Genomic DNA, 25,677 nt, shown 5'->3' with positions numbered 1-25,677 from the left:
CATTTTAGGATAACTAAGGAACAGTATGTTATGTCTTGGTGCCTATAGTTTAGAGCCTTCATGTTCAGAAGTGAATGTAGAACATCTAAACGTCTTCCTCAATCTCCAGGATGTCAAACTGAGAAAAGGGCTTAAACTAGTGGGAGAAACGACACCAATGCTCACTCAAAAACCCTTTAAACCTTCCACAGTGAAAGAAGATCTGAAAACCAAACTGAAGATGGCGGTGGAGGTGGAGGGCAGTATCAGCACTTGACCACGCAGAATTACATGAAACCTGAAAAGCAGAACCAGGAGCAAAACCAAAAAAAAAGATATTCTGAATCACTAAAACACCTGCTGAATCACTGGACTATGAATGGTTCAGAACTCATCTAATATCAGCAATGCCTTGCCCTTTCCTGAGATATAGACAGCAAACAAGCACCAACATGTACGGCCATGGTGTTTGAGGCATTTGTTGTTTCAGGAGCCCTTTGGGAAGGTTTGAGAAAGGGTGGTCCAAATCATCATTATTTTTAATTCTTTTATTGTTATGTCAGTCAGTTATATAACTGTTTTAATACAGTTATAATGCTCTGAGACAACACACCCCAAAGTATGTGAACGTGGAATTGTTTATATGCTGAGGATGTGGTTAGGATCACCTAGCACCACTGAATAATGATATTTATATGATATTAAAAGACTTCAGTTTATATATAGTGTATTGTGGTATAATCAGTGTTGGGGGTAACGCGAGTTACGTAATCAGATTACTTTTTTCAAGGAACTAGTAAAGTAATGCATTACTTTTTTAATTTACAAGAAAATATCTGAGTTACTTTTTCAAAAAGTAATGCCAGTCACTTTGTTTTCCCATTTATTGACTGACAAGTCTCCTGTCCCCATATTGGGAGAAATGGGAAGTGCAGAGGAGTTGTGTGCGCTGTGTGAACATGATGTTACTGTAGCACATTCTAGACTAAATGTGAATGTGCATTAATTCATCCCACTCACAAAAAACAGATTTAGTATTCATCAAAATGAATTAAAACAGTGAAATGCAAACTCAGAATATGACGCAAACCTGCAATAATTAAATATGTTAAATAACACAAATGTATCTAATCCCATTTTATTAACCAATGTCTTTGCTGCTGACCTTTGCTGATCCAGTTCAACCATACTAATAAGCAAAAATGACTTTAGAGAAACTAACAATTGTCCTTTGTTTTTTTATTGCTGAAGAGTGTTTCTTCTCCTGCGTTCTACTGTACAGACGTGAATTTACTTTTGCTTCAGCCTGAGGTTTATTCATTACACTTTTTGGTGTGAAAGGGCTTTTATATTTGCTATAAATAGAACTTCTTATATTAAAAACAATCAAGCCCTGTTCATATTTCAAAAAAAACGCGAAAGTAATGCAAAAATAATATAACGCATTACTTTCCATAAAAAGTAACTAAGTAACGTAATTAGTTACTTTTTTAGGGAGTAATGCAATGTTGTAATGCGTTACTTTTAAAAGTAACTTTCCCCAACACTGGGTATACTAGTATGTTTATGAAATATCACATGACAGAGAATGCTGTTGTATCAAACAAATATCATCAAGACTGATTTATTCAGACTTTTATTTTGACTTTTATTCAGCAGTTCAATAAACATGATGTTAATGTTGATTAACCAACATTTTAGGTACACTGTCGCCAATAACTTTGTTTTGCAAACAAAGCCACAGAAGAATTATTTACCGTGACTCCGAGCAACAAACAGTGGTGTGTTGGGGACTCATTCCTGAATGAATCAGTGTTTTTGAACAAACTGGTTGAGTATGATTCAGTGACTCAGTCATAAATGTTTTTTTTGTTATTTGTTCCTGAATGAATCAGTGTGTTTGGATGAATCGGTTAAGTGAACAATTCAATGACTCGGGCATAAAGACAGTCACTTGATTTGTTCCTGAATGAATCAGTATGTTTGAATGAATCACTTGAGCAAATGATTCAATGACCCTTTTCTTGAATTAATCAGTGTGGCGGTTGAGTAAATTCAGTGACTCACTGCTAAACAGTCACTTGCTGAATTCATAACTGCACGCTAGTATACTACTACTACTACTATTGCTGTCATACAACATATTATAAAAATAAGAGTAGTATGCTAGTATATTGTTCTGAATTCAGCAACTTATTTTGTTCCAGTGCGTTTAGCACAAGTCGGTTGAGTGAATTATTCAATGACTCATTTATAAACAGTGGCTGGATTTGTTTCTGAACATAGCAGTGTGTTTGAATTAATTGATTTAATGATTCAGTGACTCATGAAGACTACCAACTGGTGTAATGATACTACTATACGAAATATACTTCAGTAAAAAGTGTGTGAATTTCATATTTACAAGGAATACGTATTAATTACACGGTAGCTGATACAATTACTGAAGACATGTATTATAGAGTAAAGGTCATTGCACACTGAGTCCGAAATTTTCGTCTGAAATTTTCGCACGTTAAAAAATAAATACGACCTCACGTTGTGTCAATCACGTTTACACACTGCCTCCGAAACTTTCGTCCATCATAAAAAAACCGGATCAGGTTTGATTTTATGCGTTTTCGCATCCGTAGCAAGCATTTTGATAGGAAAGGATGACGAATACGAAAAAAACACATACGAAAATTTCGGACTCGGTGTGCAAGGACCTTAAGGTTTATAAGAACCTACAGACACAAATCGAGCACAAAAGACAGAGACAGCAGTGCTCTTAAAATATTGGAATCTGTTTAATGTGCATTAAAACACAGGATTCAGCCTGATACACAGTCAGATCCAGAGAAGACAGTTGATTTCTTCCCTCTGTGAGCTCTCAGAGCAAAACACACCAAAAGACCTCAACACACGCTCTTAATGTGCTGTCATAACATATCAGCAGAACGCACAAAGTGGAACAAGCACATGTGAGTTTGTTTCAGTCATATCAGAGACCTACGACTACATACTTCACCTATATCAGACAAAAATAAAGTATGAGATTTCACCCAAAAGAAGAATAAAAATCTAACAGGCAAAAACACATCGTCTTTGTTACCTCTATGTTAACTTAATCTAGCTCACATTCCTTTTCCACTTTTCTACTAAATTCTGACCTATATTCCCCCCCCCCCAAAAAAAGGTACATAATAAATACTCACTTGTGACACAATGAGTTCAGAGTATCTTAATTATTTAGATCGCCAACAAAAATATATCATCTATGTATTTAAGTGGATACATTAAGTTGCAGTCTTGCTATCTGAATGACACAGCATCACGTCAAGGTCTTAAATGACAGTATAGCAACATCAATAATACTGTGCATATAGTCATGATAGTACTTCTTTCCCATAATCAAAGTAAAAGGACATGGTCTTGTAAATCTAGAGAGGATGTTTTTAATAAAACGAATGACCCACAAACTCTCTCCACCTCTCTATATTAGTAATACAGCAGTGTGTAGCAGGACTCCATGGAAGTGTGTGCTTGGCATGGATACAGCGTCCCATTATAAGACTCTAGAGTGCAAAACAGGTGGTTTCACATTTTTACAAAGTTACAACTTCTCAAGAGACCATTCGTAATTCTCTGAAACTTGAAACAGAGGCGGGAGGGAAATACCGGGGTTGTAATACTTTCCTCTCGAGAATAAAATGGTATTAAGATATTTCGGTTGCATGCATTCTCACATTCGCTCGATGCGCCAGGGAAAAAGCCTAGCTTGATATTTGTCAAAATGCTCTATATAGTCACAGAGCAGGATGCTACCACTCATATGGCTATATTTCTGTGGTATACGTGAATAAATAAACATAAACAAAGCTTTATTTATATATGCTAAAATTAAAAGATCTAGACAGCTACTCTACACATAAAAAGATCGCTACAGACTATCAATAAAATCACACTTAAATCATCACTGTACTGTTAAGATTTAACATTAGGCACTGAGATTTTTTAGATTGATAGTGACAGACAAAACAGAGAGGAAAAGAAGGCTTTGTTTAGGGGTGTTTGTTCATTTTGGTTTGATGTGATTTAAAAAGTCTCTAGTGGATAGGTAAAGGCCATGTAGTGTGTATATACAGTTTAAAAAACGTTCTTTTGATGCTCAGTCTTAGCTCTTTTTCTCTCTTGTTTAGTCAAACAGGGAAATCAAAGGTTTTTAGTATTATGAGTGGGTTTGTGTGGTCTGTGTGATGTGTTGGCTGAAGATGAGGGTTGTGAGAGTCAAATCAAGGCTACAGTCGGTCATTTATCTCTTGTTCCCTTCCTATTTTTCACAATTTCCTCTTTGACCCTCATTCCTGAAATAAAATTGTACACAAACACACACATTCAAGGCTGTAGAATTAGCCAAGTTGATCTTCATATTGCTTCCTGAAACAGTCACCAGCTGGGAAGAAGTCCCAGCATCGCTCCTGGTACATTTTCCATACATAGGACTCCTAGAAAGAGAGAGAAATCAAATTAATACACTGCATTACAATACAATTCAGCAAAATACTGAGAAAAGTAAAATAATACTTTTTTTTTTAGAACACACTACTGTTCAAATTTTAGGGTCAGTAAAATTTTGAAGAAATTAATAGCACATTAAACTGATTAAAAAAATTAATATATAATTGGCATAATGAGATAAAGATAAATGCTGTTCTTTTAAATTCCTGTTAATCAAACCATGAAAGCAAATGTCATGTCAATCATGGTTTCAACAAAAACATGAAGAAGCACAATTGTTTTCAACACTGATAATAATAAGAAACATTTCTTGAGCACCAAATTAGCATATTTCTGAAGGATTGTGTGACACTGAAGACTGAAGTGATGACTGCTGAAAATGTTGCTTCACCATCACAGGAATAAACTGCATTTTAAAAAAATATTAAAATGGAAATGCAATACTTCACAACATTACTGCATTTTGATCAAATAAATGCAGCCGTGGTAAGCATAAAAAACCTTATCAACCCAAACTTTTGAATGGTAGTGTATATATTTATAATGTCTACCATCTTAGATGCAAAGTTTTTTATTTGTTTGTTTCAGAAAGACATTTTTGGACAGTGATAAGAATAAAACAACATTGACCTGTCCTGTGTGCTCCGTTTCATCTTTATTGATTAAATACATCAGGAAGAACCTACATGGCAGAAAAAAAACATAGTTTCAAAATAAGGAACCAAATATTAGCTTTCGTTGTTTCTGAATAAACAAAACACTTACATGTAGTTGGCTAAATTGTGCTCCTCCATCGTATGCGTCTCGAAGCCATGCGGAGTCGAGTCAAAGTAGTCGCTTCCAATTCCACAAATGAAACACTTAGTCTTTGAAAAAACAAAACAAAACAAAAAGATCTTCATTTTAAAACCACAATCCATAATGCAAGACAATTACATATTTCATTCTCAGCAGTTGCCACAAGGGGCGCTATGGCACACATTAGCAAAAACATCTTCTACAGTCAGTTTTCTCCTTTAACGTCAACTTCTGTCATTGCGAAGCAACAGTTTAAATAGAATCTCGCTGAGAAAGCTAGTTAATGTTGATCCTTGCATCAGAACATGCCTACTTCCTTACTATACCGTAGCCGAAAAACAGTATGCGAAATGAATAGTATGTCTGAAATTGTAGTATTCATAAAACAATAGGCGAAGATGACCCACTACTTTCGCAGAGATTCTGAAGTGTGCATCCAGTGGTCACTTTACTACGACATGAGGCCACAGGAGAGAATTTGTGAATGTCAGTGAAGTCACATGATAATGACAACATGGTGGATTTAGTACATCCATTTATACATTACACACATTCAAACTATATTGAATGCACTTTTAACGAATGCAAAGTTCTTTACTTATCAAATGTAGTACCTATTTAGACCGCATGCGATTTCAGATGCACCAGATATGTTTATAGCAAGTTACCTGAGCTTGCAGCTAGCTATAGTTTGCATGGCTGGAAATATTTAATTAAAAGGGTTAATATGATGTGATTTCAAGTTTTCCTTTCTCTTTGGAGTGTTACAAGCTGTTCGTGAATAGATAAGATCCCTAAAGTTGCAAAGACTAAAGTCTCAAACCCAAAGAGATATTCTTTATAAAAGTTTAGACTCGTCCACACCCTCCTAAAATGCCTCATTTAAACACCCCCCCACATGTCTACGTCACTGTGTGGGAAGATTTGCATAACAAATGTGGGAAGATTTGCATAACACCGCCCAAATGTTCACACAAAGAAAGAAGGCGTAACTTATTTTTGCTGTAGTATTGTTGCTGCCGCCGCCGCCATGTCGTAGAGATGCTGTGTGTTTCGTTGCGAAAGCGAAAATACTTTGTTTGGCCTTTCAAAAGAGGACACGACTAGAAATCAGTGGTTAAGTTGTATTTACAACACTGTTCCAGAACAGTTTAACCCATATATTCGTGTGTGTGCAACGCATTTTACGGAGGACGAGGACTGTTTCCTGGGAGAGTAGCCTACAATGCCAGTTTTCTGACAAAAATGCTGACTCACAGCCTGTAAGTACGACTGATATGACGATTCAAACGCGAGTTTTGAGCAGTGTAGAGTAGCGCTTGTTGTTTGTCGTTTCTCCGATCACAAATGCAGATATGGTTTTATCTTAACGTGACGCAATGCAATGCGTAAAAAGACAGTATAAGTCATTATAATCAGTTATTATGTCCCCACTGGATGCTAGAAATGCCTCATTTATAATGGGTTTTAATGTTTTTGTCTCATCGCACCGGGACACGGCATCACAGTATGGTGAGGGGCGTAACATTTCCGTCACACGCTTGAGGTATTCGGCCAATCACAACGCACTGGATAGCTGGCCAATCAGACCACACCTCGCTTTTCAGACCGATGAGCTTTGTAAAAATCTACGCGTTTCAGAAAGGCGGGGCATAGAGGAGAAACAATAATGTACAATATGTGGAAAATAATGTTTTTTTTGAACCTTAAACCGCATAAACACATTTAATTACAGCAAATACACAAAATAATGTTCTTTTTTTAGCAACGTCATATGACCCGTTTAAATAGCATTTTTCAGATTTTTTTCTGGCCACAAAGTACGGTGGTCCAGCAGTGCACAACACAACAAAATCTCCACAACACAACGCATAGATCTAATTTCGTTGTGTTGTGCTAATTTCATTGTGTTGTGGCATGTTTCCGTTGTGTAGTGGAGATTTTGTTGTATTGTGCACTACTGGTCCACCGTAACAAAGTGCCCATTTAGAGACTTACTGATCTACACATAATCCACCAATCATAGTTTGTATTGTTTCTGCACTGAGGTTTGTTAATGCCAGTGCAACAGACTCACATGTACATTTTGCATATTTCAGTTAAGTATTAAAGGAATAGTGTTATTATAGACTCATATTTTGGCCAGAAGCAACAGTTCGAAGTTAAACACCTTAATGATAGATTTGTTTCTTACAAACACACAGCTTTTCGCTTCACAAGACGTTAATTGATGCACCGGAGTCATGTGGATTACTTGCGGATTATTGTGATGCTTTTATCACCGTTTTAAACTCTCATTATGACGGCACCCATTCACTGCAAAGGATCCATTATTTCCAAGTGCTAAATGCTACATTTCTCCAAATCTGTTCTGATAAAGAAACAAACTCATCTACATCTTGAATGGCCTGAGAGTGAGTAAATTTTCAGCAAATTGTCAATTGTCAAATTGTAAAAAAAAAAAAGTACCTCCATGTCCTCTCGGACCTGCTCCTGCTGATCTCTCAGCTCACCAAAGGCATCAATGATCAGACCTGCACACAACACAAACATCATTTCGTAATGTTATGACCAAACTTTTTAAACATTACATTTACAAAGTAGTAAATTGTCCACAGTGTCTGAATTTCTCTAAACACGTTCCTCACCTTGAATGATGATTTCCGTCACACGCTTGAGGTATTCGGCCAATCACAACGCACTGGATAGCTGGCCAATCAGACCACACCTCGCTTTTCAGACCGATGAGCTTTGTAAAAATCTACGCGTTTCAGAAAGGCGGGGCATAGAGGAGAAACAATAATGTACAATATGTGGAAAATAATGTTTTTTTTGAACCTTAAACCGCATAAACACATTTAATTACAGCAAATACACAAAATAATGTTCTTTTTTTAGCAACGTCATATGACCCGTTTAAATAGCATTTTTCAGATTTTTTTCTGGCCACAAAGTACGGTGGTCCAGCAGTGCACAACACAACAAAATCTCCACAACACAACGCATAGATCTAATTTCGTTGTGTTGTGCTAATTTCATTGTGTTGTGGCATGTTTCCGTTGTGTAGTGGAGATTTTGTTGTATTGTGCACTACTGGTCCACCGTAACAAAGTGCCCATTTAGAGACTTACTGATCTACACATAATCCACCAATCATAGTTTGTATTGTTTCTGCACTGAGGTTTGTTAATGCCAGTGCAACAGACTCACATGTACATTTTGCATATTTCAGTTAAGTATTAAAGGAATAGTGTTATTATAGACTCATATTTTGGCCAGAAGCAACAGTTCGAAGTTAAACACCTTAATGATAGATTTGTTTCTTACAAACACACAGCTTTTCGCTTCACAAGACGTTAATTGATGCACCGGAGTCATGTGGATTACTTGCGGATTATTGTGATGCTTTTATCACCGTTTTAAACTCTCATTATGACGGCACCCATTCACTGCAAAGGATCCATTATTTCCAAGTGCTAAATGCTACATTTCTCCAAATCTGTTCTGATAAAGAAACAAACTCATCTACATCTTGAATGGCCTGAGAGTGAGTAAATTTTCAGCAAATTGTCAATTGTCAAATTGTAAAAAAAAAAAAGTACCTCCATGTCCTCTCGGACCTGCTCCTGCTGATCTCTCAGCTCACCAAAGGCATCAATGATCAGACCTGCACACAACACAAACATCATTTCGTAATGTTATGACCAAACTTTTTAAACATTACATTTACAAAGTAGTAAATTGTCCACAGTGTCTGAATTTCTCTAAACACGTTCCTCACCTTGAATGATGGCCAGCAGGATGACAATGACAAAAAAGAAGAAGGTGATGTCAAAGACCACACGATAAAGTTCATACTCGTCTCCGGCTGGATCCTCGATCTCGTCTCCTATACCACCACCAGCTCGCACACCCACGTACATGTGGAACAGATAACACTGAGAGAGAAGACATGATCACAGTCAGGCATGAAATGACAAAGTGTAATCGAACCAAATGTAGATATGTGTGGAGAAACACTTACAGTCATCATGTCGTTACACTTCATATCCGGTTCGTCTTCATCCTCACTCATGTTGTAGAACTTTCGGAAGAAATTGAAGGCCACCACGGTGTAGAGGTAGACCACCACAGCCAGCAGACCCACCGTCATCAGCAGCTAAACCACAGTCACCATCAAGATTAACATTTACATCTAGAAGAGACTTCTATAAAATCTCAGTCAAATATGATGTTATCTGAGAGCTGTACCTGTTTGCCATTGTGAGTTACAGAGGACAGGATGGTGCGCAGGGTTTTGACGCCCATAGCAATGTCCAGCAGATGACAGGCGAAGAAAAAGTTGTTGTAGTGGCCAAGCAGTGACATGACCAGATACCAAACCAGATACAGGAACGTCTACGAGCAAAACAGAATCCAAATGAAGGATCACTGCTATAAATATCCTCATATAACTGAAACAACTTAGGAAAAAGTGTTGTCTTTACTGAAACTCACATTATCAGTGAACACCACTCCAAATTTCCAGATTTGGTATTTGATGTCAGCAGATGTCAACCTGTGGATTCATTAAATTTTAGAATGAGAAACAGAATCTCCATCCTGTTATTACATCATGTTTAAGAGCAGTGATGTCTGAATCTGACACGAATGGTTCTAATGAATAGGTTCATTTTAGTGAATCCAAAAAATGAGCTTGACCAGAGTAGTTCAATTCCCAAACAAATGACTCTTTTGAGCCACTTTTTTTGTATTTTTTTAATGAGCTTTTATGAACTGTAACTGTAGTGAATAATACATTTAGTTTACAACTTTCTTTCTTTCTTTCTTTCTTCATCATTTGGCTGCTAAATTTCACTTTCCAAATATTCCCGCTTCAAAAGTCATCAATGGAACAGTTAAAGGGTTACTCCACCCCAAAATGAAAATGTTGTCATTAAATCACTTACTCACACTTACGTTGATTGTGTTAATTACGTTGCTGTCTATGGGAGGGTCAGAGAGCTGTCAGAATGCATCAAAAATATCTTAATTTGTGTTCCGAAGACGAACTAAGCTTTTACGGGTTTGGAACGACATGGGGGTAAGTGATTAATGACAAAATTTTCATTTTGGGATGGAGCAACCCTTTAAGCAATTGGATTCGTTAGAGCAGTTCCCATCCCTACCTAATGGCATATTCGTTTTTGTGGTATTGAATCATTTTTGTTACTTGTATTGGCTGTTGACATTTTGGTGATACTTATGAGTGTGTGTTGCATCTTTGTGTACCATGTGAACATTGAGGGATCAATCTGAGGCTTCTTCTCGTGTGTCATAGCACTGACATCAAGGGATGCTAGATCCATGCCAAGCAGCTCAGCGATTCTTTCTCTACCGTAGATATCGCCATACTTCTCTAGCACCTACAATACAGAAACACCGTAGACACGCTCAGTCACCGACATCTCTTAATACATCTACACACACAAGCATAGTACGCTCCTGACCTTTCTCTTCACAAATTTGTCCCAGTAGTTGTTCGGGAAAGACCTGAGTGGAGAATAAAAGGGAATTACAGATCGCACAGTCTTCACAGGGATACTTGCTTATAAATGTATAAATAATAATAATGTAGTAGTGTTACGGTGTATTGAGGACAAGTCTGTCCCACTGGCCCTTGATGTCGTCATCTTCTGGTTGTTCAGTTACGTACAGACCGTCAAACTCCAGTTTACGGGCCAGTTCCTTCTCTCTCTTAAAGATGACCAAAGGAACCTACACATATGCGAAAACGTTAGCAGCTCACACTAGCTTAACCAAATGAAAATAAATATTTCACTTCAAAATGACATTTCTGTCATCATTTACTCAATACACGACTGAAGGCTTCAGAAGAATATAGGGCATAGTTTACATGTGTATGGACCACATTTATGACACTTCATGGGTACTTTTTGGTCCTTTCTGTGGTCATTTAATGCTTTCATTGTTTGGAAAAGAGCAGCATTGACACTCAGTCAATTTACAAATAATGCATTCAGATATGTGGAACTCAATGCACTGAATCTCCACAAATTAGTGTCGTTACTATGACAACCAATTTGAATGTGACAAGCAACTGGTGTCTGAAAAGAATTATATATATATATATATATATATATGAAATGACATCAAATGATGACAGAATCCAGTGACTCCAGTGACAGAATCCAGGGCTCCTGACCTTCAGACAGTTGTAGCCGATGATACAGAGGAAGGAAATTATGGAGTGTAAGATAGAGAAGAAGGCCATAGCGGGTTCCATATATCCAGTGCTCTCCTCCAGGAAGAAGTAGACAAACCCTTCCTCCTCATCTTCCTCTCCATTCTCCTCCATTCCAGAAGCTTCGGCTTCTCCAGCAGAGCCCTCAAAGATCCCAGAGCCCTCAAACACACCAGAGCCTTCAAACACAGCAGAGCCCTCAAATACACCAGAACCCTCAAACATAGCCGAACCCTCAAACTCCTCCTCTTCTCCAGGTGGGCTGTCAGATACCTAGGTAGGAATGGCTAGCTTCAGTCAAATTTGCTCTTGAAACAAATTAAAGCAAATCACATGGCTGTAAAGTATTTTATTGCAGGGGTTCAATTTATTTATAAATTTTTTGCTGTTAAATTGCAATTTAACCCCTCGATGACCAGTCTGTAGAATGCATAATAAAGCTGGTGAATGTGAAAAAAAAAACAGCATGTTAACAAAAAATGCTAAATAAATAATAAATCAAATAAAAATTCACAGACCACCCTTGTGGCCCTGTGGGGCTCCCAAGATTTCATTTTGAAAAGCCCTGTTTTATCATCATACTGACCTTGTAGAAGAGCAGAATGAAGTTGAGTGCAAAGGCGATGAAGAGAGCCAGGAAGCGCAGGTTGTAGAAATTGCGAGACAGATAGTTCTAGAAGAGAAAGTGGATTACCTTTTAGATGCAGTCAGAATCAAAAGTAATGAATGAAAAATATGAATAATATAATGTAATATAATATAATTGAATTAAACATGAATCAACATACATTCATTCTACATGACTGTGAAAGATGTATATACTGTAGATAAATAACTGTAATTACCATGAACTTGTTTCTTTGGACTTCAAGTTCATTCCAGAGTTCAAAGCCCTCTTTTTCTTGCTTCTTGCCTTTCTTTGCTTTAGCCTTTGCTTTTTTCTCCTCTTGCTCTTCATCTGGTTTTTCCTCTGGCTCAGGTTCTGCCTCCTTCTCGGCCTTTTCTCCATTTTCAGCACTTTGATGGACAGAAGGATAAGTCAAAGCAACAAATATTGTGATGAATATGACTTTCACCAATGAAAGTCGTTGATAATTTGATTTCCATTACTTACTCTGCTTTTTCGGGTTCAGGGGCTGCTTCTTCCTCTACTTTCTCCTCTTCTACTGCTTCTCCCTCTCCTTCTTCACTCACCTGAAATACCCACAGGAGAAGAATATGTAGACTAAGAGATTTCGATTATGAGTCTACAAAGCAAGAAGCACCACTATATTTGACAAACAGAAGGAGAACAATGTGGAAACGTGATGAGGGATGTTCACTCTTAAGGCAAAATTTCACAGGTTAAAAAGGTCCATAGTCTATTGTCTACAGGTTGTCATGTACGTATGAAGCACCACTCACACAGAAGTCACAGATATCCATGTGCTCAACTTGTAACCACTGGGAAACTGTAGGGAAATATTTTACCCTCACATTACCCTCTCCTGACCGAGTAATTCCCGACTAATTCCTACTAAAATTACTGGATTTCGCCTGTGAAAATTCACCGAACAAAGATAACATCTTTAGACTACAAATGCAAAACTCTTCTTCTCACCAGCTTCCTCTTCAGCAGTGGGCTGCCTTCTGGAGTCGGAGGCTCCTCTGGCTCAGTTTCTCCCATATCTCCTAAACCGCCGTGAGGACCAAAACCAGGTCTTCCACCATCATCCTCTTCTCCTTCTTCTGCTTCCTCCTCTCCTCCTGTTCCCTCCTCTCCCTCACCAGCTCCACCTGATTCTTGTACTTTTCTTGCTCCTGGCTCAGGTGGAAGGTCATCGTGCACCTCATCTTGAGTTGGGTCGGGCATGTTAGTCAGGATCTCTGTCAACGTCATCTTCTTAGCTCCCTCCACCAGACCTCCTCCGAAGAGAGTGTTCCAGATGAGCATGAAGAAACCTCTGCAGACGCTGTAGATGAAGTGCAGGATGCCAAAGAGGACAGTATAGAGGAACATGACCAGACCAACAATCATGTCCTTTATGGTCATTTTCCTGATTTTGCGGTAACGGCGTCTGAGATTGCGGAAAGTGAAGAGGCTGATGAAGTTCATTACGCTCTTGATGAAGTCTGCAAAGGCTGAGCTGGATTCAGGTGGTGCTGCTTCTCCATTCCCTTCTTCTCCTTCACCCTCTCCATTTCCGCCACCACTGCTCTCCTCCTCATCTTCTTCATCCTCATCTTCGATCAGCTCCTCTTCCTGCTCTGAGATCTGCGAGGCAATGTTCATCTCAAAAATGGTGTCCTCGCAGAAGTTCACAAAGAGCTCCATCTTCTCAGACTCACAACCCTCATTGACGACATCAAAGATGAACTGCCGCTTTGACTCTCTGACCTGAGGCATCTCCCATTGGTTGCGGTTGGCCTCGCTGATTTCAAAGTAGATACGTTCTATCCTCTTGCCAGCACCCATGATCTCGATACGGCCCAGGAAGGGTCGGAAGTAGTTGAGCACACTCTCAGCTTGCTCCAAAAAGTTCTGCAAGCGAGTGTCATGAGGAACATGCTCAGACAGGTTGGTGAGTAGCACAGCAATGTTGAAGCCGATGTCTTTGGCTGGCTCTTGGAAGCGATCGGCATACTCCTCAAAATTGATCATCTCGTTCTCATCGGCTTCAGAGCAAGACAGCAGGAACTGGATCTCAGATGGAGTGTACTGCTTCTGACTGTCCATAGCTTTGGAGAAGTCTTTCTTGGAGATAAGGCCACGAGGGTCCGTCACATAGTCACGGAAGGCATCCGATGCCACAATGTCCTTCAGTTTGAGGAACATGTCAAAGAACTTGAGAATCATCTCTACGTTGCTGGATGACTCAACCAGCATGTCAACCATCTGGCGAGCGATTGTGCCATTCACAATGTTACCTGTAATAATACAAGAAAAAATAGGCTATAGATCATGACTTAAAGGATTAGTTGACTTCCAGAATAAAACATTTCCTGATAATTTACTCACCCTCATGTCATCAATGATATTCATGTCTTTCTTTCTTCAGTCACAAAGAGTTTTTTTGAGGAAAATATTCCAGGATTTTTCTCCATATAGTGAACTTTAATAGCGGCCACTGGGTTGAAGGTCCAAATTGCAGTTTTAATGCAGCTTCAAAGGGCTCTACATGATCCCACCTGAGGAATAAGGGTCTTATCTAGCGAAATGATCTTTCATTTTCTAAAAAAAAATAAAAATGTATATACATTTTAACCACAAATGCTTGTCTTGCACTAGCTCTGCAATGCGCGTCTATGACTTTACACATTACGTAATCACGTTGGAAAGGTCACGCATGTTAGTTCTTTGTCTGTGTACTTCGCAGTGTTAATTTTGACAGCAAATTTTGATTTAGTTTTAGTCATAGTCTTTTGACTAAAATGCCATTTAGTTTTAGTCATATTTTAGTCATCTGAATTGTTTTTAGTTTGTCGACTAAATATCATAAGATTTTAGTCGACTAAATCTACAGTAAATTTAGTCGGCTAAAATCTAATGGGTTTAGTTACAGTGCATTTATTAAGCATTTCTCTAAAATTTCTAAACTCATTATATAGGTTTGATATTAAGGCTTTATCATGATAGACACCGATTTAACTGCAGTGACACACTACATGCCTTTATGTTAAAATTAAATAAAACCACTTCTCATACAGAACAAGAACATGGTCTACTTTGTAATGAAATACCAAGTGATTTTCTGTCTTTCTTTTGCTGCTTGATTAACATCAATGACTCGGACAATTAGGCTGCTATCCCTTTAAAACGAATGCACAGCTGCAATGGATGCAATGTACTGATACACGTTCTCCCTCCTGTTTACGTTCACTTAAGACATAATCAACTGTGTTTACGAGAATACTCGTCAAAACGGACAATTCGACATCATTTTGTGTGTAATTCTCCATTCATGTGACGCAAAAGAGTACTCGCGCGCTGTGAGACGTGCTTTCTGTGTGTGTATGCTTCAGTGTCTGCGCTCAGAAAACCAGACCGAATTGAGTTCTCTCTTGCGTCGTTAGATTTATCCATATGTCTGCTCTTCTCTTACTCCCACATATTGAATTTTTTTTAACATTTTATGCGACGTGCAGCAAGTGTATGTTAGCTTATGTCCCGCCTGTTCATATGTACGCATCTAACCTCCGAACCACGGAGATTGGAACCACACAGCAGATTCGTTCTGAATGAATCTCTTCCCAAATCGTTCCTCCCTTACATTTTCGTCTCGTTTTTATTCATTGATGAAAATGTCAATAGATTTACGTCATAGTTTTTGTCATTCAAAAAGAGTTTTAGTTCGTTATCGTCTGCAAAAAAATTTCGTTGACGATAATTATTCGTCAACGAAATTAACACTGGTACTTCGGTTCAAAAAGTTAGGGTAGGGCGAAAAACTCCATCTCATTTTCTCCTCCAACTTCAAAATCGTCCGACATCATCGTTTTACCTTTTTTGTAAAGGACGTTTGACTTTCTTTGCACGTTCGCTTTGTAAACACTGGGTCGGTACTTCTGCCTGCATCACGTGTGACCTTTCCAATGTGACAAGACAAGCATTTTTTTTTAGAAAATAACCATTAGTTTCGCTAGAAAAGACCCTTATTCCTTGACTGGGATCGTGTAGAGCCCTTTGAAGCTGCACTGAAACTGCAATTTGGACCTTCAACCCGTTGGCCACCATTGAAGTCCACTATATGGAGAAAAATCCTGGAATGTTTTCCTCAAAAAACTTAATTTCTTTTCAACTGAAGAAAGAAAGACATGAATATCTTGGATGACATGGGAGTGAACAAATTATCAGAACCTTTTTATTCTGGAAGTGAACTAATCCTTTAAATGACTTTACAGATTAAAGTTAAATTCGATGGACAGATATTTCTTACCCTCTAATAGAGAGAGAAGCATCACCACCATGTCCTTCTGCAAATCCAGAAGCTCCTTCAACAGACCAATCTGACTGGAGTCCTGTTTCACACAACCAGATTCAAACACACAACAAAATAAAAAAATCGTTACCCAAAAAAATGTCTCAAACTCTCACTGATAGAGAGCATAAAAGGACCTTTCAGTTCACATATATTGCTGGTACTCCATAGTTTTTAATATGATATGCAGCATGGAACCATGAAAAGAGATTTACCGAGAACACCAAGTATCCTGATCAGGCTAAATTTGATTTTAGTGGCATAACTAAAATCTTAATTTTTTGGGGGGTGATGTGGGAGATGGCACTATTGGGACAAATTCCACCTACTCTCATCTTACCTCAGGATGTGTTCTACTCCAGAAATGATCCTGGGTTTGCGTTTATAAACAGACACAAACATAGCATGACATACTGTAACCTAACATCTAACACAGGGACATTTAAAGACGGATATGAAGATAAAACAGCCAGAAGCAGATGTCAGCTCCTGGCATAGATGAGGACTATCATATACTTTATGACTCTGAATCTGCAAAATATTGCCATAAAGTGGCATAATATCTAATTCCTATTATTAACAATAAATATCTAAGTTCTTTGCAAGCACATTTTATATGTGCCTAGCTAATGGTCTAAGCATATGAAGGAATGCCAGCAGACACATAAACAGTCTTTCATACAGAACAATAACACACACACCTGCAAACACAGTACACACACTAACATGTTTAACAACAAAAGAGCACAAAGGCCTGCACATACACATAAAGAAAGATTAGATGAATCTCACAAAACTGCAAAATCAAAAAAAAGAAAAAAAGAAACTGTATATTGCTTCAAAGAAACACATTTATATTATATTCATAGGTTCATAATACAATATTACAATGAATATCATTTGGTTTGGGCTAATTTTAATCGAGAAAAAAAAAAACACATACACACACTCTGCAATGAAAATAAAACATATAAAATTATTTCATACGTTTTCAAATGTGACCCAGACGTGATCTTGACAGGTTTTGTGAGATTTACGCAGTATTGTACAGATTTTTTTTGAGACTCTATGTATATCTGTATATGAAAAGAGTAACACAGTGCAGGTCGAGGGAAATACATTTCCTCTACAAGTGAGCAACAGCAGGAACATGGCATAGTGACATCTTCCTCAGCTCCAGTATATCAAAAATAAACCCAACAAGGTTAAGACTGCTTTCAGAAATTCAACACTGATACAGTGGGGACAGAGGGAATGTACATGACAGAAAATGCAAGTGAAAACACTTGCAGAAAACGTGCCGACACATAAGCAATACAACGGAAACAGGAAGCAAAGAAGAAACTGTTCTGTGTACTGTGTACGTGTGTGGAAAGCAGTGCACAAGTGCGTAAGATGGAAGCAAAAACAAAGATCCTTACGCCATTTCGGAGTCCAGGGTCAGGATGCATCTGGCAGGGTTACACATCAGAATAAAAATGTTACCCAATCACATTTTTAATACATTTTTGTATTTTGTATTGATTTTGTATCTCCCACTCTCTTAGATATATTCACTCATTCCATTTTTTTATTTGCATGTCTGTTTTTATAGTCTTTTACTTCTACTTATGCAGACAAACAGGGCAAAGCTGTTTAATATTAAAATTAAGTAAGTTTAGTTGAAAAAATAAGCTCATTACAGTTAAGTTGGCCTTTTGTGGACCTCACCTTTATTATAAAACTCAACCGTGTCAATTTGTTTTTTACAAACCAACTTTGACAGGTGGGCACTGATCTTTCAACAGACTGGAGACAGGTAAATCAGCCATATTCACATTTTTGAAGCCTGAGAGAGTGGGAGAGATTCTCAATTTTAAGAAATACAAAAATGCAGTACACAGGTACCAGATGTGTAACACACAGAACAAAATCCAACAACACAACAGAGAGGTTAAGAGAAACAACGCATGATTAAAGATTACTAGAGCATCAACATTCACGTCACACTGTGAACATGTTCCACATTCATGGATTAGTGGCAATACTGGACTAAACATTTATATAATAGAATAACAACAGTGTGAAATACAGTCCATTCGATAATCCACTATAATCAAGTTTGGAAATAGCGATCAACCAATAAACCGATAAACGACACAATCAGACAAATTCTACTCTATTTAAACTGCAATTAAAATCTTAGTTACATTTTAGAAAAGCTTGCCATAAAATATATGATATTTGAACAACATGAAGAATATATATGAAGAAATTGAACAACCAAGGGCCAGTTTTACTATCAGCTTGCACCAGTGCAAACTGTCTTTTGGCATTAAAATAGTAGTCAGGATTTACAAAAGACACGCAGTAATAAATTAGTACTGAAAAGGCGTGGACAGTAATTTTTGCGCCTGACCTTATTGAATATGCATTTGTAGGAGTTTCCCTTTCAGACGCAAATTTTTTGGGAGGAGAGTGTTCAAATGAATAACGCAATGTGATTTACTAAGGTTGCGCTCGTCAAATTACTGGTATTTGCGCCATTATTTAACGAAAACAAAAAAAGCATGTCTTGAACTATTTTGCGCTTGACATGGCTGCAATTGTTGTTGTTAGGAGAAGGCACCGCAGAGAACAGAGAGCGCATGGTAGAAGAGAGAGGATTTTTCCACATGTGTTAATTTATTTGGAATGCCAGTAGAACACATTCTCTGAACATATCGTTTGCCAAGCCATGTTATTTTTAATTTGCTTCAGAAAATAAAAGGTGACTTGAAACCCTCAACTAGGAGTCCCCCTCACAGTTCTCATGAAGGGCAAAATTAGCTATATAGACCAAAATATTTTTTCGTACCAGGCTTTAAACATTTTTTTCTGCTGTAAAGTTTTAAATTAAATTTTAACATGGGGAGTCTATGGGACTGACTCCCTTTTGGAGCCAGCCTCTAGCAGCCAGTTGATGAATTGCAGTTTTAGTCAGTTTCTTGTTGGCTTCACGAGAGAGAGCGGAAGGTTGCCGCTTGGGAGTCACGCAATACCAGGTCTATCAAAACGTCTCGCAACCCTTCATTTTTTGGCCTCCGGTTCTTTTCAACGTACTGTGGCGTCTTTATTTATTTATTCTTTATTTGCGACTACGCTAATTTGCGCTGCGCTTGGTATATTGCGTTGGTCGATATGTAAATGAGATGTTGCCTCTGTGTTCTTTAATTTGTGCATTTGTTAGTAAATCACCCTTCAAGAATTTTCCACACCCATCAGCGCTGTTTTGGAATTGCATTTGGAACTTGCCCTGTTTAGTAAAACTGGCCCCAAGTCTCCTTATATGTTTTAATACTCCAATACTATGTTTTAATAACTCCAACAAGGTTTCTTCTATATCTATAATTTACGATATAAACAGGTAGGAACTGACTCAGGGAGTTAATAACCACAGTCAACCCCAAATTAGTAAATGGATCAGTAACTTATTAAAACAAGTATTAAATAAAAGAGATTTTAATTAATTAGCTAATTAGACTATGCATAATTAAACATTAGTACTGAGAAAAAAATGCAACCTCCAAAACAGAGAAATTATTCCTTATTAATCTACTCTGATCATACTTATATAGAATATATAAGTATGTACATGTATGACATGCATTTGACTTCTATTCTGTTGCACAAATTATAAGCTCAATGCAAGTTAAACACTATAAAACTGTACATTTGGAACATTTCACTTCCAAATATTCCTGCTCTTAAAAACACAAACATTCACAAACATTTTTTTGCAGCAATACTAAAAAAAAAAAAAAAATGAATTTTTTTCTCTGATTTCCTCTGTGTAAAGCTGGTGAAATTAGGCAAAACTCAATGACAAGTATTTTAATGTCAAAATAAACCAACATACAGATGATACTGATTCAGTGTTGATGGAAACTTTCCAAGAAATATCCGGGGTCTTCTAGGTGCAATAAAATTGATCAATATAATAAGATTTATCAGTCACGTTAGGGGTGTGTCTGTGCTCAACATGTGTGTTCCTACCTGTGCTAGCTTCATCATCATGTGTGCGAACACGTGCAAGAAGCCCACCACTGCATCCCACAATCTGCTGTGAGCCAGAGACTGCTGATTACCAGTGCAAGGACCCTATGGTGAAAAAAAAAAGATAAACTATGTTAAAGATGGAAATTTGCCAGTTTGAAAGAGCTCGACTGCATATAGTGGTGACATCAGTACCTGGATATACTCTGTCAGGCTGTTGAAAACCTGTTTAGCAACCGTCATTGCCTTAGAAAAGTTTCTCTTGCCTGGTTCATCAATGATATCCTTCCCAGAGTAATACCAGTAGAAGTCACTGATAGACTCCTGAGACAAAAAAGAAGACAGAGTGAGGACAAAAATTCACTTTATTTGTTTTCTTGTTCTCAAACGCAATGCCATTAACACATTTTTAAGTGTCCAAATACTTTTGGTGCTAGTATATGTAGAGGAAGAAAGGCGAGATGAAGCTATACCTGCAGTCTGAGCAGATAGTCAACCGTGCAGATGATGATGTTGATCGTAGTTGTGCTGCCTGTCTGTGTGCGCAGATAGTTCTGGAAATCTGGAGAAAGACGGTAATGCAAAACCAGCTGTTCTTTTAAATAATTAGGCATTTCACACATTTTCACTACCAGTTTGGGATCAGTAAGATTTTTTATGCTTTTGAAAGAAGTCACTGTGCTTACCAAGGCTGCATTTATTTGATTAAAAATACAGCAAAAAATAGTAATATTGTGAAATATTATTACATTTGAAAATAATCTAATAAAATGTCATTTATTATTTTCGTGGAAATCATGATACAATTTTTTTCCAGGATCCTTCGATGAACACAATGTTGAATGTGAACATTTTTTTTACAATTATTTTTACATTTTAAAAGTATTTTTTACTGTTAATTTTGATCAATTTAATCTGTCCTTGGTGAATAAAAGTTAAATTGATACAGTGTATATGTAAAGGCAAGGGCTAAAGGCAAAACTTTAACTGAGATGTTCATGTTTTTGGAACACATCTTTTTATGATTCCATGATTTTCTCTTCAAACACTACAGCGAGTAAACAGAAGTGGTGGACATCTCAGGAAGCTCACCGTTGTTGTGGCCTTCACAGAGCAGCTGCAGGAAGCGGAAAATGTCGCAAGTGAATTCATCATCCGCCATCACTTTCTCTTCTAAACAGGGACACACACATACACACAGCATGAATGTGCGAGAAGAACTCCTGAACAGTGCTTTACTGTATGAGAGTTTGAACTACACTAGAGACCTCTAAATGCAAAATAAAGTGGTGAATTAATAGACATAAATTGTTTTTACAATTCATTTCAAAGACTAAAATGGTTAATTTGTGAACTAAAATGTGACAAAATAGATAGGAATATGACCAGACTATTTTTATGCAGATGTACAATTTTCTTTTCTTTTTTATATTACAGAGATAGTTAACCCAAAAATAAAACTCCTGTCATTGTTTACTTCCCTTGTGTTATTTTAAACCCATATGCTATTTTCCATGCCATCTGAGTTCCGGCAGAAGGTAAGTTTTGAATTTTGTAAAAAAAAAAAAAAAAAATACCCTAGTGAAAAATAAATATATTAAAATAAATTTGAAATACACTTATTTCATGCTAAGTATACTACAAATACATCATCATATTTATGTACTTAATACCCTGCAATTGCACTTTAAGTAGACTAATCTGGTATACCTAAAGTCTGCTAAACTGAAAAAACTAATTTTGTATTTAATGCACTTTAATTCTGCGGAAGTAGTGCTGAAGTCCAGCTAAAGATATACTGAAGAATATTTGATTGTGCTAACGTGGAACTATTGCAAGTTTACATTTTGCATTTAAAGACTGATGTTTTTCAAAGATCACACAATCCTCATCAGTTGTGACATTAAAACATATTTTAGGCTTAATATCAAGAAATGTGCATTGTGCACAAGTAGTACTCCAAATAAAGTTGAATTATAATTTTTATAACAGTAAGTCTCAAGCGATATGTCAGTAAATATGTTAATAGATTTGAAATATACTTAGAATATTGATATGGTAGATAGTATATAATATAGTATATTGATATACTAACATATTGAAGATATTAGTATATAGGTTTGAACTACTTGTATGAGTTTGTTTACAGCATGTAGCATCATTCAAAACCATTCAAAAGTTTGGGGTTAGTAAGATTTTTATATGGTTTTTAAAAGAAGCCTCTTATGCTCACAAATGCTATTTATTTGATTAAAATAGAGTAAAACAGTACAATTGTGAAATACTATTACAGTTAAACAACTGTTTTGTTTTTTAATATATTTCTGTGTCACATGATCCTTTAGAATCATTCTAACATGCTGATTTGCTGCTCAAGAATGTTTCTTATTGTTATTATTGGCGAAAATGTTTGTGCTGGAATCCATAATGCATTTTTTTCTAGGACTTTTCATGAATAGAAAGTTTCACAAATCTTTTTCATTTTATAAATGTCTTCACTGTCACTTTTGATCAATGTAATGCATCCTTTTTGAATAATTTCTGAATAATCTCTGCATATTTTTTATTGACCTCAATCTTTTATCAATTTTGTTTCATAGAAAAAAATAACAGCATATGGGTTTGGAACGACACAAGGGTGAGTGAATCATGACATAATTTTCATTTTTTGGGTGAACTATCCCTTCACTATTCAGGGTGATTAGGGTGTCTGTGTTCTGTGAGTATAACCACTTCACAGCACTTCCAGCCCAGCTATTAGCATGTTAGTGAACCACAAAGACCTGCTGTGGCACATCCGTTTAGCTGTTCACTGCAGAGCAGACCAGCAAACGTGGAAAGGGGAGGCAGAGACCTGATGTCCACATTGAATCCACAGACTAAAGCCCTCCCCTCTCCCAGAATGGCAACACTAGTAGACACACACATACAAGTCTGATAGATCACACATTGAAAATACAGTCACTTTGAAGGGACATTTATAACATTTATACTGTACACTAACTGATAGGAAACGTCACCGTGTACGGAAATACACAGGGATATAACAGACATGGAACATGGATAAACGCAACCGACACTGAAATGACACACTACACAGTGAGTTCTTCATGAAGGACACAAATGGAGAAGAGTTTTGGTCAAAAAACAGCACACAGACACACAATCATGCAAAATAGATCTACTGCACTCCTGGAGGTGTGGGAGAGAAGTGGAAGGGAGAGATGAGCCGGAGTAATGTGCTACGAAGTACATGTGATGGAATAAGACGCTATTTGACAAGAGTAAGACTAATAAGAAAAACATGAAAAATACCATTGTGTGGAAAAAAAAAAGATTATCTTATAAAAATTAACCTTTTTTTCTGAATAAAATACATTCAAAGATGTCAAGAAATGGGAAGTAATACATTTAATACACATCACACAGATTTAGTGCCCAATATATATCAGTCTGAGAGTGAGTATCTGGAAACGAGGTTAGCTAAAAAAAAAAAACATTGAAACAATTAAAACATTTTAAAACAGGTGCCACAAAACTTCAAATCACCAAAACATAGAAATTAGAATAAAAAAAAAAAACACACTGGTTACATCTTTATGAGTGCCCTACTATGTCATTAAAACACAATTCAAATAATTAACTTATGCAAATGTATTGTCAATTACAATATCATTTAATTCAAGTGTAATAATTAATAAAAATACTGTTGTAATCATAATTAATTAATAAAAAAAAAAATTTTTGTCATAGAAATCATGCATTACATTTTGGCCAGTTTCAGGATGCACTGGCTAGGATATAAGTCAAGTCAACTTTAAAGCATGAATGAATGTTAAATCAGCAAGCTGTTAATTTAAACTTTCAATTGCTTCCATTAATCTGTAGGCCTGTTTAACCCTTCAAGATATTCACTTTGAAATGCTCTCCATAAAGCTCTCAAAATTGGATCCCTCCATTGGGGTTTAACATTGATAAGCATTTGCTTGAGTGTTCTGGGTCCAAATTCATGAAAATCTTCTTAAGATATCTACTAAGAAAAATGTTCCTTAGTGCAATTCTTGAAAAATCTTTTTTTTTTATACGATAACGGTGGTATGGTGCTTCTTGCCCAAGACTCGCTGTTCAACTACTCAAAAGTGGTCATTTTGTGCTGCCTGCAGATAAGCACAATAATCATAAGCGCACACTTTTTTCATTCTAACTGGCTTGATGTGGTTCAGAACTTTGTGTCACATTTTTTTATTGTGTCATGGTTTTAAATAGTTATTTTTTAAAGAACTTGCTTTAAGATGAGCTGTCTGAGTGCTCTCTCTTTAGAGTGAAAGCATCCTCATATATGCACTATCATATTTGCTGAACACTGGCAAACATTTGTCGTAATTGTAAAAAACTAAAAACAAGATCTCTATTTTCCTTGTTGGTTGGTTTGACTTGGTACTCAAAATGACTCGATCATTCATGTCCAAAGCACAAGAGATGTAAGACAAGATTTGGAAAATTGTATGGAGAAATAATCATAAGCGCACACTTTTTTCATTCTAACTGGCTTGATGTGGTTCAGAACTTTGTGTCACATTTTTTTATTGTGTCATGGTTTTAAATAGTTATTTTTTAAAGAACTTGCTTTAAGATGAGCTGTCTGAGTGCTCTCTCTTTAGAGTGAAAGCATCCTCATATATGCACTATCATATTTGCTGAACACTGGCAAACATTTGTCGTAATTGTAAAAAACTAAAAACAAGATCTCTATTTTCCTTGTTGGGTGGTTTGACTTGGTACTCAAAATGACTCGATCATTCATGTCCAAAGCACAAGAGATGTAAGACAAAATTTGGAAAATTGTATGGAGAGCAATTTATGGAGAGCAAATCTGGGCAAACTTTATAAGAATGAAATGGAAGATGAGTTTTGTTAATGTTACTGATGACCACTAATGAAGGTTAAAAAATGCTCTAGAGACTAAACACTAAATAATTTCTACAGTATACTGTGCCATGTCGGACGCTTTTGTTCTTCTGAAGTAAACATGGCACCTCGTTATTTGAAAGAATGGTTCAAATAATACTAGATGGTAGTGCTGGGCGGTATGACCAAACATTTATATCACGGGATTTTTCAAAATTATACCGGTTTCACGGTACATGACGGTATTTTTTTTCATGCATGACCGGGTGTTAACCA

At 36.9% G+C, this 25,677-nt stretch overlaps 1 protein-coding gene across 3 annotated transcripts in view; it reads right to left on the bottom strand.

Annotated features, from left to right (window-relative positions):
- Nucleotides 1-2,749: 2,749 nt before the first annotated feature.
- The window catches only part of ryr1b (ryanodine receptor 1b (skeletal)), a 95,259-nt gene continuing 72,331 nt past the window's right edge, over nucleotides 2,750-25,677 (bottom strand). The window contains exons 75-97 of one of the 3 annotated variants that reach the window (XM_016576095.1): nucleotides 21,586-21,666; nucleotides 20,967-21,055; nucleotides 20,689-20,817; nucleotides 20,494-20,598; nucleotides 17,901-17,930; nucleotides 16,820-16,849; nucleotides 16,438-16,519; nucleotides 13,122-14,428; nucleotides 12,636-12,715; nucleotides 12,367-12,538; nucleotides 12,108-12,194; nucleotides 11,483-11,794; nucleotides 10,904-11,034; nucleotides 10,767-10,809; nucleotides 10,549-10,682; nucleotides 9,775-9,835; nucleotides 9,529-9,675; nucleotides 9,302-9,436; nucleotides 9,059-9,215; nucleotides 8,880-8,944; nucleotides 5,245-5,345; nucleotides 5,110-5,161; nucleotides 2,750-4,466 (exon numbers count right to left, since the gene is read on the bottom strand). In XM_016576095.1, the coding sequence (XP_016431581.1) occupies nucleotides 4,371-4,466; nucleotides 5,110-5,161; nucleotides 5,245-5,345; nucleotides 8,880-8,944; nucleotides 9,059-9,215; nucleotides 9,302-9,436; nucleotides 9,529-9,675; nucleotides 9,775-9,835; nucleotides 10,549-10,682; nucleotides 10,767-10,809; nucleotides 10,904-11,034; nucleotides 11,483-11,794; nucleotides 12,108-12,194; nucleotides 12,367-12,538; nucleotides 12,636-12,715; nucleotides 13,122-14,428; nucleotides 16,438-16,519; nucleotides 16,820-16,849; nucleotides 17,901-17,930; nucleotides 20,494-20,598; nucleotides 20,689-20,817; nucleotides 20,967-21,055; nucleotides 21,586-21,666 (3,626 nt within the window). In that variant the 3' untranslated portion in view covers nucleotides 2,750-4,370. The remainder of the gene's footprint in view (nucleotides 4,467-5,109; nucleotides 5,162-5,244; nucleotides 5,346-8,879; nucleotides 8,945-9,058; nucleotides 9,216-9,301; nucleotides 9,437-9,528; nucleotides 9,676-9,774; nucleotides 9,836-10,548; nucleotides 10,683-10,766; nucleotides 10,810-10,903; nucleotides 11,035-11,482; nucleotides 11,795-12,107; nucleotides 12,195-12,366; nucleotides 12,539-12,635; nucleotides 12,716-13,121; nucleotides 14,429-16,437; nucleotides 16,520-16,819; nucleotides 16,850-17,900; nucleotides 17,931-20,493; nucleotides 20,599-20,688; nucleotides 20,818-20,966; nucleotides 21,056-21,585; nucleotides 21,667-25,677) is intronic. The other 2 variants (XM_016576168.1, XM_016576235.1) reach the window with 2 other exon arrangements.

Source organism: Sinocyclocheilus rhinocerous, unplaced genomic scaffold (assembly GCF_001515625.1).
Source record: "Sinocyclocheilus rhinocerous isolate Xijiao unplaced genomic scaffold, SAMN03320098_v1.1 scaffold130, whole genome shotgun sequence".
Taxonomy (NCBI): Eukaryota; Metazoa; Chordata; class Actinopteri; order Cypriniformes; family Cyprinidae; genus Sinocyclocheilus; species Sinocyclocheilus rhinocerous.
The sequence above is the reverse complement of the archived record's forward strand: the minus strand, read 5'-3'. Positions and strand labels throughout refer to the sequence as shown.